At 55.7% G+C, this 15,412-nt stretch overlaps 1 protein-coding gene across 4 annotated transcripts in view; it reads right to left on the bottom strand.

Annotated features, from left to right (window-relative positions):
* Positions 1-15,412, bottom strand: part of FRMD5 (FERM domain containing 5) — a 104,738-nt gene that overhangs the window by 21,335 nt on the left and 67,991 nt on the right. For 3 of the 4 annotated variants that reach the window (XR_012624873.1, XM_074837557.1, XM_074837555.1), the window contains exons 2-3: positions 3,454-3,558; positions 167-209 (exon numbers count right to left, since the gene is read on the bottom strand). Coding sequence is in view for 2 of the 4 variants with exons in the window: in XM_074837557.1 (XP_074693658.1) it covers positions 167-209; positions 3,454-3,558 (148 nt within the window). In the remaining 2 variants the exon portion in view is untranslated. Of the gene's footprint in view, positions 1-166; positions 210-3,453; positions 3,559-15,412 lie in introns of those variants that run through there. The other variant, XM_074837558.1, reaches the window with a different exon arrangement.

Below are 15,412 nucleotides of genomic sequence, written 5' to 3' on the forward strand. Positions count from 1 at the left end.
ACCCCTGTTACCCCCAAAGCCTTTTGACCCAGTAGAACAGCTTTGTGGATAATCAAAAAGGCCCTTTTTCTGGGATCCCAGAGGGGAAGGACTGGAGAAAATGGAAATACATCTAAACCGAAAGGAGCACACACTGTCCAGGAGATCCGCTTGCAGCAATACTCACCCCTCATCTGCTTCACAACCGACTTGGTAAATTCCAGCCAATGCTGAAAGGAAAAAGAAGGAAATTAAAGCAACTCAGTAACAAATATTTTCAGTTAATAGCATTGACTCTTCAGGGCAAAATTGAAGAAACAAAAAACTCCTCTGCTTGAAATAAAAGCCTATGGTGTGGCAGATCTGTGAGCAACACGGCAGAGGAGCTGGGATGCAGCCCCGGCCCGGCCGGCAGCTGAGGGAGGGCCCAAGCAGGACCTGAGCCCCCCCGTCCTCCACTTGATGTCCCTTTCTCTGCATGGCCCCAAGGGAAGCTGGGTGCTCTGTGTCCCCTCTTGGCAGTGCCACGGGGTCGAGGTGGTGGCACAGCCAGGCTCCGCTGAGGCCGGGCGAGTGGTTGCCTTGCTCAAGGACCCTGTGCCAGCCCCAGGAGAGGTGCTGGGCAGAAGCAGTGGTGTGTCATGAAGCATCTCCCTTCGCTCAACAGGACACAATGTTCCCAAGGCCAAGTGCAGTTTTCTATCAGTGACAACAACCTGGCCACGTTACACGCCAAAGGCACCCTCCTTCAGACTGCGCAGCCTCCCGCTCTCGGGGCTCTGCTCAGCAGCTGGCTCAGTGAGCCTCCTGGCAAGGAGGTGAATGATTTTGTGCCGAGGCATCTGGTCCTTGGTTGTTAAAATCGTCTTTCCCTGGTGCCACGTGGCTGCACGGGTGCGCTGGATGGCGCTGGAGAAGTGCGTGAGCTGGTCACTTGAGATCTGATCTTTCAAACCTAAATCAAGGTCCTGTATGGAAAAGGTACTGGTGGCTCTGGGGCACGGGGGACTCTCCTGGGGCTCTGCCCCGTGTCCCGCTGACCCTCTCGGGCTGTGTCCCGTGTTTGTGGCTGTGGCGGGGCGGGCGATGGCTCTGCAGTGCTGGCTGCAACGACTGGGTGAAATTGCCCAACCTAAGCCCAGCCAGAACTGGGACCTTGAATTACAGCGTGACACTGGGAAGGTTCAGCTCAAGCCTATATTTCTGAAATTACACCTCTGTGCCATTGAAAACAAACTGTCAAGCTCTGCCTGCAGCAAAGCCTTGGCAATAGCAGCAGTGACTTGCGAGCGTTCGGGCAGGCACATTCAGGAAACAAAGTCTTGTCAGTCAAGAAGCAGCTCCAGTTGCCTGTGTGTTGGGAAGAGGGAGCCCCAAAACACCGAAGCAAAATGTCGATAATTAAAGCAAATGCTAGTTAGCACACAGGATTACATACCTACAAACATACATGACTAGGATTGCCGGAGAAAACTCTAAATATTAATGGCCACCACTGAGACAAGACCAGTGAGCGGTGGCCACGCAGCAGCACGAATGGGGCCGGGTTTCACTTGGGCATTTCTGGGGTGTGTTGGGCACCTGATGCAGATGTGCCAGTGGTGGGGCCAAGGGGGGGCCAGGGAGTGCCCAGGGGTCTGATCCCTCAAACTGAAGACTGCGTCAACACAGCCCCTTGCTGGGGAGGCTTTGGGAAGCCAGGGGACGTGGGGCAGCCCTGTGGGATGCGACAGCCGCTGGCAGCGAGCGGTCCTCGTGCTCCGATGGCAGCACTGGGACAGGGACATCCCGGAGGGTTCTTGTGGGAAACACCCGCCCAGTCCCAAGAACCCACCGCAGGAGCAAGGGAACCCCCAGCTCACAATAAGGAACATTGACTGGTGCATCAGAAATAATGAAGCGCTGGCTTAGTTCATCGCAGGCTTAAATGCAGCACTTTCACCTGAGGAAATGCTAAACCCTGGCAGCTCTTGGGCAGCCACAGTGTCCACAAGCAGCAGGGCTGGGGCTGGCTCGCATGTGGATGGGTCTCCCCCGCCCCGAGTAGTCTCGGCCTGGGATGCTGCTTGAAGCTGAGAGATGGCTCTTGCCTCAGCCCTCGTGCCCTGAACTGAATCAGATTATTCTCAGGAGAAGCAAAGCACAGGTAAAAGGAGCGTCCTCGGCATTGCCGAGTGTGCCAGCTCTGCCCCACGCCCCTCTCCCCTCTCCCGGGGAGCCGCAGCCACTTCAGCCTTTGCATCCAGAGCGCAAGAGAAGCAGGACCCGGCCCTGGGCACTGACCCACCACACGCAACACTGGAGAAACATCCTCTCCTTGCGCCAGCTGGGTCAAGACACAGACCCTGCGTTCCCCATCTGCCCACGCATTTGCTGCAAGAGAAGATGCTCCGAAACCACCCCCGCCCCCGATACACCTCCTCCACGCGATGACTGTGCCGAGGGGTTCTCCAAAGCGCCGTGCGGGGCTCTGGGTGAGGGCAGGCTCCGGCAGCACCCTCTCTCCACCGGCTGTGCTCACAGAGAGGATGCATAAGAATGCATTATACACAGGGGTTTGTTTCTACATGCGTTTAAAGAGGCAATTCACCAAAAAGCAGGGAAACAAAGAGCCGACACAAGTGGGGTGGCAGTTAATGATCCCTTGGCATCATGCAAGAGAAATGCCGGTTTGACACACGTTTGTGCAGAGCTTCTGTTCTGCACGTTTTAAAAGGAGCGTGGACAGTTAACCCCAAAGAAGGGGCAAGACTCACTCACACAACTTCTGCGTGGAAATCCAGCTTGTTGGGAGGGTGGCACAGGTCCTGCCGTGGGGACTCTGGGCTCCACGTACTCCGATGTTGTTTCATTGCCCAAGGCAACACACTCAAGTGTTTGGATTCTTGGCACAAAGCTGTTGCATGGCCTAATCTCGGTGTTAAAAAGCAACTCTGTGCTAGAAATAGTCCTGCAAACCCAGTGTCAGATCTCCCTCTGCGTCTTTGCCATAGCATCACATCCTCCCTCTTTGCAAACACAAGATCTTCCACCATGCGCGTGGGGACCTGAGAGCCGTGTGAGTTCCTCTGGCTCACACATCCCAACCGACGCCGAGGACACGTCAGTGGGGCCGGGACACGGCGGCTGCTGCTGCCGGAGCCAGGGTGTACCCTGGCCCCCACTCCCTGGGGCTGCAGCATGAGATGCAGCCCTGCCTCTGGCAGAGGAGGTGGGAAGGGGCAGGAAGGTCTCCCCAGGGTGCTCAGGGGGCCACGAGCAAACCAATGACCTCGTCGAGGCACCATAACACCCCTTGCCCAGCAGCAGGGGTGGTGAGCACTGAGGGGAAGAGCCCCTCGTCACTGCCTAAACTGGATTTTATTGAGCCATTTGCCTCCTGCTCTGGTTCTCAGCCACAGCAGCAAGGACAAGTCTGATACCACCAAGGTGCAAGAAACCCCGTTGCCCAGCCCGGGCAGAAAGGGCTCTCACCCTTTGCTTGTCGGGGTCCACAAATCGAATGCCGAAGTAGTCCTTCTCCAGCAGGTTCAGGTGGTGGCAGAGAAGGTCGAACAGGTACTGGCCCTTGGCATCTCTCTGCAAGACAAAGAAACCCATTGACAAAGCGGCAGGAGGAGGGTGGAGGAGCTGGGGCATGCGGGGTGGGTGAAGGCTCCCAAACTTGTAGTGACACCGAGGATGGTGCAAATGCCATCAACCTCCCTGGTGCTTCTCCAGTGGTATTTTCAGCTCAGAAACCATCTCCCACCCCACCTGAGGGCAGCCCAAGAGCAGCTGGGAGCAGGATCCCATAGCACACCGGTCCCTGTCCCCATCCCCATCCGACTCGTCCCCAGGTGGGATGCCAAGGCTGCCCAGGGCTCGCAGGAGACCACAGCATCCACTAAAAAACACATTTGCTTGGACAACAAATCTGCGTCCAGGCGGCTCTGAGCAGTGCTGCGGAGGTGAAGCTGCCTGGATGGAGCATGCAGCGAGAGTGTGGTGAGAGCAGAACAGCAACTGCCCCAAACACGGCCTGAACACCACGGAACACCCAGCGTATTCTAAAAGCATAAAGAAAACCATGACCCAAGTCAGAGTCTGTCTGGGAACCACCCTGCAGCTTGAGTCACAGCGAAGCGTTAGGCGGGGGGACTGTGAATTCTGGGGTCTCTTTGCCTGGCCCGTGTTTCCAGGCAGAGCAGCACGGTCGCAGCTTTGCTGGCGCTGTGATCACTGTTGGACTCCCTCACCATAGATGCAGCACAGGGCACTCTCAGCTCATCACTTCTGCTCTTTTCTGGCTCTCCTAAACAGTCTTTCCCCAGTCTGGCACTATGGCGTGAGTCCAGGGCTGACCTCCTATTTTTAGCACATTTTTATGTGCCCTTTTCTGCTACTAAGCTTTTAGCAAAAAACCTTCCCCCTTCCCTGTCCCTGGGATGCGGCATCACTGTGGGCCGTGGCAGAGGGACCTCACAGATTTATACTTTCCCCAGGACCAGCCTGTGCTGCCAGACCCTCACTCTGGAGAGAGCGGAAGCGTCTGGGCAGTGAGAATTATAGCTTCACAAAGTCCTGCGTGCCAGTACAACTCACAGCTAGTGCTAGACTGAACGTTAATGGGGAACTTCAAAGTATTACAGATATAAAATTTGATACATGTCAAAATTATTAAAAATTTAATTTCCAGAGCTGCAAAGACTGGAGCATGCATTTAATTTGGGGTGCTGTGAGCTGTTCCACAGCAGTGCTGGGCCCAGGGCACTGCGGTCTTCCCTGCATTTGGTGTGGCAGTGCAGCACCCACGAGAGCTGGGGGTGCCAGGACCCCCGACACCCACTCACAGTCCTCTGGGACTCCACTCACAGCTTGTCCAGCCATGGGGGTCACTGCTGGAGATGGGCTGTGCATCCCCTCTGTCAAAAATATCATCACCCCTCTATGCAGAAATGGTTTTCCTACCTGCTAAAGGTTTGACATCAATAAGCCAAGAAGAATAAGGAGTTATAACGAGGGTCTTCTGGTTCAACACTTCCTTTGCTCTCCAGAATCACACCCCCAAGGGCCATAGAGCCTCCACACGAGAGCTGATTTAACAGCTGATTTATTACCCAGACTGAGCATACAGCTCTGCAACGCTGCATATTGAGCCCCTTATACAACAGCAATTTAACTACTCCAAAATTTCCATCCAATTTATAATCGACCACTGTAACACTTTGCTCGTGGACAAGAACCCAGATACACCTGGATAATTCGTGAACCCACAGGATCTGTCCCAGGGCAGCGGCTCTGTGCTGAGCAGAGCCCTTCCTCCGCGGCAGTCTCACCCTCCGAGGCTCAGCACTTGCTGAGAGTGGGGTCTTCTCAGTCTGTGTCAGGTTTGGGATCAAAACCAGTATTTTATGTATTTTTGAAAAGCTTAAACCAGGTTCTGCTGCCCTGGGAAACCCCCTTGCCTGGGGCCAGGGAGGGAGAAGAAGTAAAATTGTTTGACCCCTGCTGTCTCTGCTGCTTTATGGCAGAGCAAACGGCACCCGGGTGCCCAGGCTGGTGGGGATCGCTGGCAGGATCCAGCCCCTCAGCCTGGCAGCCCTTGGCCGAGCCCTGGGGTTTGCAGGAGGACCCGGAACAGCTGCGCTGCAGATGATGGGGGCCCTGCTTCACCTTCCAGATGATCAGGGACCTGCTTTACCTTGCACATCATCGAAGACCTGCTTTACAGCGCTGCATCTCTGCAGATCAAAAGCCGCTCCTGACAGCCGACGCTGCCTCCTTCAGATAACACAGGTTTCTGTTACCCAACAAATACGTTTAACATGAGCATTATCTGATCAAATAATCACCCGGCAGACACAGGCTGTGCAATCGGGGAACCCCACGGGTCTGGCATTAACCCGTTCCTGCGGCTTGGCACGGTATGATAAATGTCTCTGCATTTTCCGTAAATAGCGCTTCGTTTAAAGTGTTATGAAGTTCAGGCTGCAATTATGCAGCTGCTAAAGTGATGTGCCCTCGGTCCTGGAGCCTGGCAGGCACCGGGGCAGTGACAAGGCAATTTGACGCGGTGACCCCCGGGCAGTGCTGCCGCTGCCACACGGTCACCTCGGTCCCAGCTGCAAATGGCTGTCACAGGTGGCCGCGCGGGGACAGGCCGTGCAGGGATGTTGTCCCTCAAACAGGGTTCGTCACCCAGCGTGCAACAGCCAACCTCCCACACACAGCTGAGATACCAGTTTGTTCCATAGTTGCGCAAAGAGGGGTGCTGGGGGGTAATTCCACAAAGCCATGCAAAGGAGCTACAGGCTATTTATCCTATTACATGATTAGTAAAAACCTAAGTTCACATTCCTTGGTCCATAATTACCATTCCATTTGCTCTTGGTTAGTTATATTTAAGTTAGCCTCGCTTGCTGGGTAAATTAGCACACATGCTCCTTGCAGGTGGTGGGGGCTTTCTGGTCTTGAATTGAGTTGGTGGTCACAATCTTCCCCCATTGCCTTTATTTACTTCTCCCCCAGTTTCCACAGATTTTTGCTGACTTCATGCTTCTTGGGCAATCATCCAACTTCTGGTGCTTTCTGGGGCAGGATGCTCCCCTCCTACCTGTCCTTTATCACCTCTCCAACGGGGAAGGCATTAGCAAGGCCTGGATGTATCAGGCTTACGCAGTGGAGCTGGTGATTAGTGGCCAAACACCGGTACAGGCCACAAGGCTAAAGGGGGAGAGCCTGTCCTGCTGCCCGGCTGCTGCAGCGCTGGCTCTTGGCCAGCAGCAACGGCCTGATGGAGCATCCTGGGCAGCCGCAGACAGAAGTCAGCAGGAGAATTGGCCGTGCAGCACGGAGGAAAGGGCTGGGGGGGGACGTGGGGTGGGCAGCACTTGCTCAAGCTCCAGACCAGACAGAAGGAAGGGGAAGGACAGACAGCCCCGCGCCAGGCAGAGGGGAGACCCCAGTGCTGCCCAGTGAAGCTTGGCTGAGGGGCCAGGGATGCTCACAGGGCCCTGCTGCTCTCCAAAGATGACAGCCTCGAAGCGATCGCTGATGTGAAGCCTCCTTTGGAAATCCCGCAGGTGACCGTGCCCCAACACCCTGCCCTGGCACTGGTGCCATCACAGTCACACCCCAGCTCTCCCCTCGCTCTGCCACCTGCATCTCCCAGAGCCTGGCTCTGCTTGCGGCGTCAGCAGGGTGCATCGGTATGGCGGTCTCGCCAAAATACCCGGAGGCAACGGAGAGGATCCACCGGCTGCCTCTGAGGTTCATCCCTGCAGCCTCGGGCATCCCAACCCCGCCACCCCGGGGCTGTCTCAGGCTGCCCACATGGGCTGACCTGCACAGCCCTGGGAGCGCGTCCTTGCTCTCTCCTCCTTCACCCCTTGCTCAGAGAGTGGGGTGGGACTCGCTCGGACATCAGCCAAGCTCAAGTCAAATCTTAAAAAGCCGCCTGTGGCAAACATGTTTGATGGGATCTGTCTGGGATGCAGCCAAGGGCGGCTTTTTACGCAGTGACTGATGCACTGTAAAACACGCAGTGTGAAAAGACACCGAGCCGTAGCCTGAGTCCTCGGAGGCATTCAGACGTCTCTCCCCACCGAGGGACACGGGCACGTTCACGGTTCTCAGAAGCATCACATCTCTGCAGATTAAACAGACCCCCCCCGACAGCCTTGTAGCTGCATCCCTGCAGGCTGCGTGCACATGCAAGAGAAAACTGACTCCAGAAGGGCTTTGTTTGAGCAGAAATTCTTCCCTGTGAGGGTGGTGAGGCCCTGGCACAGGTTGCCCAGAGAAGCTGTGGCTGCCCCCTCCCTGGAAGGGTTCAAGGCCAGGTTGGACGGGGCTTTGGGCAACCTGGGCTAGTGGAAGGTGTCCCTGCCCAGGGCAGGGGGCTTGGAACTAGATGATTTTAAGGTCCTTTCCAACCCAAATCATTCAACAATTCTGTGATTCAATGACTTTGAGATGCAGTTGCAGCAGCTGGGTGCTCCTTGTGAGAGCACCCTGACATGGCTGAGTGGGCTCTGCTCAGCTCTGGAACCAGAACCAGCCCCAGCCCAGCCTAGAACCAGAACCAGAACCAGAACCAGTCCCGCTGCTCACACTGCCCATGCAGCAGCCCTGGGCCAGCATCCTGCTCCAGCACCACAGCTCGTCGGGGACCACTGGGCACCCCCCACCCCAAGGGAATGCATCTGGGCACTCCAGGTGCCGTTCAGGGGGCCATGAGGCTGTTTGGCACCTGAGAGGATGAGTGTCCCCGTGCCAGCCAGGCTGCCACCGCCAGCATGGCACAGCAAGCTGCCCTCACGCTCTCCTGGAGGAGCCCAATTTATTACTGAATTTTTAAGCAGCTCTCCTTGTGGAAATGGGGACTTGAGGAAGAAAGAAGGTGAAGTAGCAGGACAGTGCTGAGCATGGTGCCAGCAGAGCTGGCAGCGAGGCAGCTGAAGTGTCGTGCAGCCACAGCACGGCTGGGGAGGTGGGCTGGAGCTGAGCAGGCAGCAGCCCTGCCAAACCCAGCCCAGTTCTTGGGAGATGCTGAGACCATAAACAAACAGGACTCCCCGCAGGCACCGAGTCCTGCCAGCCAGCGGGAGCAATGCTCTGCCAGCACAGAGCTAAAACGTCAGGAATGGTCTCTGCCTGCTCTCCCCTCCGGCATCCCCCCACCCCTCCCCAGGCCAGACAGCAAAGCCCACCGTTCCCCCTTGCTGTGATGTCCAAATGCACCTGGCATTGGAAAAAATAAGATTCCCATTTCCATACTCAGATGTTGAAACTCGTATTTCAGCTGCCACCTGCCCTGCCCGCTGGCCCCTCACTACGCTGGGCTAATGGTGCTGGTCGGCCCCACCAGCTGCATTTGTTGTAGCCACAGCCGTTGGCCAGGGACCCGCTGGAGAAGCGGCAAGCTGGGCACCAGCCCTGAGAGGCTTCGATGTGCTGTGGCCGTGCAGGATGGGCACCCACGCAGCAGCTCCCACGCAGCCACGGCCACCCCCAGTGCTGCCCCATGCTTGGGAAGCATCCTCAGATGGTGCCCGCAGAGGAAGGAGATGCCAGTCCCACAGCGGGGAGAGCAGAGGCATCAGGAGGCGGGGGGACGGTGGGGACCCCAGGGCCATCGCACCAGCCTTTTGCATGGCCAGAAATACGAAGTTTGAGTGCAACTCTGTGGGCTGGCAAGGCAAGTGTCCCCGGAACCCCAGCCCCGGCCGGGCTGAATGCCCACCTCACCCCGCAGTACCCCCTCGCTCCCTCCTGCAGAGACATTCATCCACCGCGGCTGGGAATCAGCAGGTCCCCTCCAGCTGCTGCTCCCGCTGGGTGCCCACCCACTCCCACCCCAAATCAGGTCCCTTTGGGCCCCTCGCTCCACTGCCATTGTGCCCGGGGACGCGGAGCGAGGTGCCTGTGGCTCGGCTCAGCGGGGAGCTGCTGGTGCTCACCGGCACCACTGGTCTCTGCTCGGGAAACGAGGCCACTCAGTTATGAGCCTGAATACAGATTTAGGTGCCAAACTTGGAAAACCGTGGCCTAGATTGTGCTTTATTAATAGGCTAATTGAGTCTCTGCGCGTATCATCCGTCACTGTCAAACACAACCACCGCCGGTACAGGCTGTGCACCCGGCTCGGGTACAAGGGCACTGAATGGAAAGGAATAACAAAACCTGCCAGAATCCAAATCCCTTTCCCTGAGTTAGAGCAAGTTACTGTTCTTTCATTAAATAATATTCATTTTTTTCAATGAAGACTGAAGCAGCAACACGGAGCTTGAGAAGAGAGAAACTGCAGCAGCATCTCGTGAGCAGCAGAACAAACTCCTGAGCCTTGCTCGCCTGTCAGGCACGAAATAACCTTCCCCCATCTGCTGTTACGTGCATTAGGAAGAACAGTCCTTCTCCCGCATTATAAAGAACATAGTAATAAATACTTATTTTATTTTCTTCCCCTAGAAAAGATTACTCCGCAGGCTGAACTAAAGGGACATTTGACATAGCCACAGAGGTTAAAACAACAGACCACATGACAGAAACTGTAGTCGCATAAATAAAGATGTAAATTATTCCCAATTAGATCTGAAGGGCTGTTAGAACCGAAGCAGCTGCTGCAACACGTGCGCTCTCCCTTCCCCTCTGCTGCCAGCGGTGTGTCACACATCTGGCCACATCTGGCTGCTCCGCCCGGGACCCTGCCCCGCCCCAGCCCGCCACATTGTTTATCTCCCTGCAGTGAGGAGGGCTCTGTCCTGCTCATCCTCAGGGAACTTTCACTCTCAGGAAAGTCTGTTACAGACAACGGTCATGGAAAATGCCAGAGGAAGCTGCAAAAGCCTGACCCTTCCCAGCCAGAGGAGAGGAGCAGAGGGGACGAGTCGCCACTCCAGCCCCCCAGAGCTGGTTTGCAGGGGTTTGCTCCAGGCTTTTCTCCCTTCCCCGACACATGCCCCAAATTAGCACCAGCATCTGCGTAACGCTTTCCTCTGCAATTTTAGGACAGAGAAATCGCAACGAAAGACAAATCAGACATCTCCCCCCCCACCCCGGTCCAACAGAATATGGTGAAAGCGTCAAAATGCAAACGGCATTACAGGGGAAATGCTTTCTCTTTGATCTCTCTAACCTGAATTAAGCAAATTCTAAATTAATCATTATGAGTATGCCTTTCAGGAAATTATCTGAACTGTCTTTACCAATCATGATTTAAAAGAGCTCTATTGCATAACATCAGCTTAAATATTCTATGTTTTGATCTTTATATGTTCTTATAAAATAAGACTTATATCTGTCTTAAGGTTTGCAAGTTTTTGAGGTCAGCCTTGCTGGGTACAGCGGAGAGACCGTCGCCAGCCGCGCCGACTGCAATCCCTGCTCGCAGACCGCAGGAGTGCCACGCGCCAAGCCGACCCGCTCCACGCAGAGTTATTTGCTGCTGAACACGAACACCTTTCTGTCTTAAACTTCTGTTATATGTACTTGAGGAAGCGCAGATAAGCCCAGCACTGCCCGGACACAGCTGGGGCTGCAGGGCGGTGCGTTACCATTATGAATTTCAGCGTGAGAAGCGAGCCCGGCAGATGCTGGGTTGCGGAGGCAGTGCAGCGGCTGTGCCAGGAGCCAGCACGGCCGCACTGCTGCTGCTCCCAGCGCAGGGCTGCGGTGGCTAACGCAGATTGCAGTCACTCGTGACCTACCGCACTGAAGTGTTCTGATTCATACGAGTCCCTAATTTTGCCTAGTCCTGTGTGAAATGAGATGAAGATGTGTCACTGCTCGCAGAAGGCTGCATTACAGCACAGGCGGGCAGAAAATCTGCAAACCTGAATTTTTCTGTGATGGTCCCTGCAGTTGTGCTGTGCATTGCCCCGAAGCACGAGCCAGACCCAAATGGTTTCTGTGCTGCAGGGTGGTGTGGCAGCGTGGGGTGATGCTGTTGGGGGGCCCGACCCCCCCTCAGCTCAGCCCCTGCATCCTTCCTCGCACCCGATCTCGCCCAAGGGGACTGTCCCAAGGGATGTCACTGGGACCAGATCTCATGGCACTCCCCATCTCAACGGGATCTCTGGAGTTCCGAGCACACCCCAGCACCCCGACTCCCAGCCCTGCTGGACCTCTGAGCTCATTAGGGCAGCGGGGGGGTTTTGGGGATGGACTCTGGGACCGAACCGGGGAGCTTGCTCCCACAGAGGAGAGGAGCTGGCTGAGGGACAAACCCTGTGGAGGGAGACGCTGCCACAGGGGAGAGGAGCGGTGCTGGCTCCGGGAATCCATTGCCACCCGTGCTGCTGCTCTCCAGAGCATGTCAGAGCCATCCAGCCCTGCAGCATCTTTACGAGGTACCTGAGGAGCATTAACGTGTCAGCAATAGCTTAATACAGAGATTTACTGCGCTCTGCTTGGGGAGGAGGTGGGTTAGGCAGCGGTCTCAGGAACGAGCTCTTCCAGGGAGTTTTATGATTGCTTTTTATGGGGGGACAGAAGGACGGTGTTGTGCTGGCAGCAGGGAGATCCTGCTGGGATTTTCCAGGGGCAAATGCACCCATTCCACAGCTCGGTGACAGGAGCCTCCCTGTGCCGAGGACTGCAGGGTCTGCTTCTTAACAGAGCTCAGCAAATTTCACCTGGGAAGTTTGGCCCTAGACCTGCAGTGTGGCAGCGAGGAGGCTCCAAGCCCAGCATCGTGGTTCCCTGTGCAGGGGAGCCGCTGGGCACCTTGTCACACCGAGCATCAGCATCTGTAAAGTTTCCTAAGATGAAAAGTGCAGAATGCTGAAATTTGGCACCCGTTACTGCAAAAGAGTTTTGTACGACGTACCACAAAACAGAAACAAGGTTTCCACAGGGAGATAAGCGCCTCCAGCACTATCAAACAGAAGGATCCCAGATGATTGTTAAACTTTAAGAAGATTAAAGTAACCCTGCATTCTTAGTTTTTCTAAGCTCCTCAGCCAAAATTAGGGTCATTCTAAGGTAAAAAAAAAGAAGATATATTTAAAAATAGCAGCTCATCTGAAAATAGTGTGCCTCACTTTAGGCAGGTGCGTTCCCCGTCCTGCCGCGCATGACAGCTCGTCCGCCTGCCCCAGCCACGCTCCGCGGCCATGAGCTTGCTGCAGCAAGGGATGGCTTTGTGCTGCAGGATGAGACCCGGGTTTGTCCTAAAGTCTTGCTTGTACAGACATTTTTAAAACCATTTACTATGTGCCATGATGGTTTTGTTTCACTTCAGCTTCTTAATTGGGTATATCGTGTGGCACCAAGCTCTAAGCCAGATCAAAGTTTAAGCTTCCCACACCAGCCTGAGCACTGCTGCCATCTCCACGACCAAACCTGCCGTCTCCATGGCCAACGCCAGACCAGCAAGGTCAGTCTCTATGATAAAGCTGAGCACAACCAGCGCCTTCACCCCTTCCTGCAGCCTGCCGAGAGCCAGCTGGGTCCTGCCAACAGCCCCGTGTGCGGGGTCAGTACAGTGACATATCTGCTGGTAAAAAACATCAGCCAACCTTAAATGTGCTTCCTGCGAGAGGAAGGCAAGGGCCGGGTACCACGGACTCACTCGAGCATCACTGCGCCCAGCAGCCTCAGAAATCCCCCAGCAGGCAGGTTCTGCCTGTCGCCCTCAGTGTCCTCGCGCTGCAAAACTCTGCTCTGGGATAAGAAATAGCTCCAGAAGAACCATATCAGATCAGCTCAGAGCAGGCCAGATGCCCAGAGGCACAAGACAGTCCAAAGCTGCTCAGCAAGGGCTGGGAGAAGCTGGGGAGCAGTGGGGACTGGGCTGGGCTGCACCTCAGCTCCATCGACCACCCTTCCAGAGTCACCCAAGATCGCTCCAAACCGCGCAGTAATGGATTCCCTCTTCCCTCCCATGTCATAATTTTGTGTTTCCTTCCACACAAACTGGCAGGTGTCTCTCCTCCGCTGCACCCCACGGCTCCAGCAGCACCAGGCGGCTGCACCGAGCCAGGGCTCAGGGCAGAAAGGGGGTTCAGGGCCCCAAGCAGCCCATGCGACTCACAGCCCCAGTGCCTGGAGAGGGCTGGATCTGCTCCATGGCCAAGGAAGATGGGTGAGGAGTAGGGGCAGGGCTGAAGTGTGGCACCAGGGCTCTGCAACCCGCTGAGCTCCCACATCACCGGCTGGCACCCGGGGAGTAGCAGCACCCCACACCTGCAGGATGAGGGGGCTGCAGGAAAATGCTGGCAGCACCTGGGGCAGCACCGGCCGCCGCCAGTCCCAGCCCAGCCCTGCCGGACCCCCAGCCCCACCGCAACGTTTGTGCTTCTCGAGCTGAAATGCTGAATTACCCCACGGCCGCCCTGAGGATTAAGCACAGGATTTGCAGAAGAAATAGCAGCAGTTGAAAGTGGCTCCTTTCTGCGCTATTTAGTTTGGAAATCTCATTGTGGGGCTGGCCATTCCTCCCTGCTTCCTGAGCTTAGGAGAAGATTATTTTTTAAAGGAAACTGTCAAAAAAAGTCTATTTTACAAAGTGAAGTTTAAGCTTAAGTCTCCTTGGCAGCAACATCTGAGCTGGGAGAGATCAAAGACTCACCAGCTCCACTGCTAACATGAAGAGATTTTTGCTAGCAATTTGACTGCAGTATTGTGGTTTAAATGCTTCATTTTCAAAATTTGGCATTGTACTGTATGAGCCTGGGATTTATTATCCCTTAGACAAAGTTAACGTTCAGTTTGCAGGCAGGGTAAAGTCCTCCTAACTGACAGCTCTCAGCCCTCAAAGTAAGCCGGCATCTCATCTGAGCTGTGGTACAGGGAGGAAATGGCCAAAAATATGCCAGAAAATATTCATTTCCAGACAGTGAACAAGCTCAGAAATCTGTGACTACGCCTGGAGCAGAGTGCTCAAGACTGCAAACCTCTATCAGGGTGTGTTACCTGCAATGACTCTTCTCTCTTTACAGCCCCCCAAGGAGGGCCCAGAGGGTCGCCCCTGAATGTCAGCAGGGTGCCCCCGTGGGGGATGGGGCGCTCCCGGACAGGGCCGGGCTCCGGGCAGCTCCCGTGCAGGTGCCAAGACCTTCCTCCTGCAACTCCTGCAGCCCTGCCCTGTCCCTCTCCCTGTCCCCTGCTCCACTGCCACAGACGGAATTTATTATTATTGGCTATTTTAATTTATTATTATTGGCTGTTTTGTTGCTTTTGCACCCGCTGATGCACTTGCTCCAGAGGAGCAGGGCACGGGGTGCCAGCCACGGCGAGGAGGGAGTGGGGTCCCCCACCCTGCCCACCACGCCTCCAGCTCAAAGACGTGGAGAACCCGGCCATCAGCGAGAGCTCACCAAACGGCTGTTGTGCTCGAGTGTGCTGCGGCAGCAGCTCAAACCCTCTTTCCAGAGATGACTTCACAACACCGAGGAGCCTCAGCATCACAAAAAGCCCCCAGGAAGGTGTTCTTGGAGCCATCAGTGAAGCCAGGGCTTCTGGAGAGAGCCAAGGGACCGCTCCCAGGAATGGCCCTTGGTTTCTGAGAAGACTCAGCGAGGATGAGCCCTGAGCAGAAGCAGCTAAAGGACAGAGGAGAGGGCTGAGCATGGGCACGTTTCCAGCCAAACCGTTGAGCCCTGGGCTGCTGCCCGGCAGTGATGCCAGCCCCGCTGCTGCTAATGGGAAGGGATGGAAGGGCAAGGGTGAGAGGGGAACCATTTTTCTTGGGGGGACACCACAGACGGCTTCCAAAGGCAGCCCCAGCGTGGGGGAAAAGGAGGATAAAAGGCTGTGGGGATCCAGGTGGCTGGGGAGGACTTGGAGCAGGGACACGCAGACCCCGAGGAGCACCAGTCCCCAATGGCAAGGTGCAGGGGCTGCGCTGCTGCCTGGACGGAGCGAGCCCACCCTGCCCACGGCCACCAGGCATTTCTGCACGCACCAAACGAACAGGTCTCTGTGAAACGCACCCAAAAAGGCCCTTTGA

This window comes from Strix aluco, chromosome 12 (genome assembly GCF_031877795.1).
Source record: "Strix aluco isolate bStrAlu1 chromosome 12, bStrAlu1.hap1, whole genome shotgun sequence".
NCBI classification, from domain to species: Eukaryota; Metazoa; Chordata; class Aves; order Strigiformes; family Strigidae; genus Strix; species Strix aluco.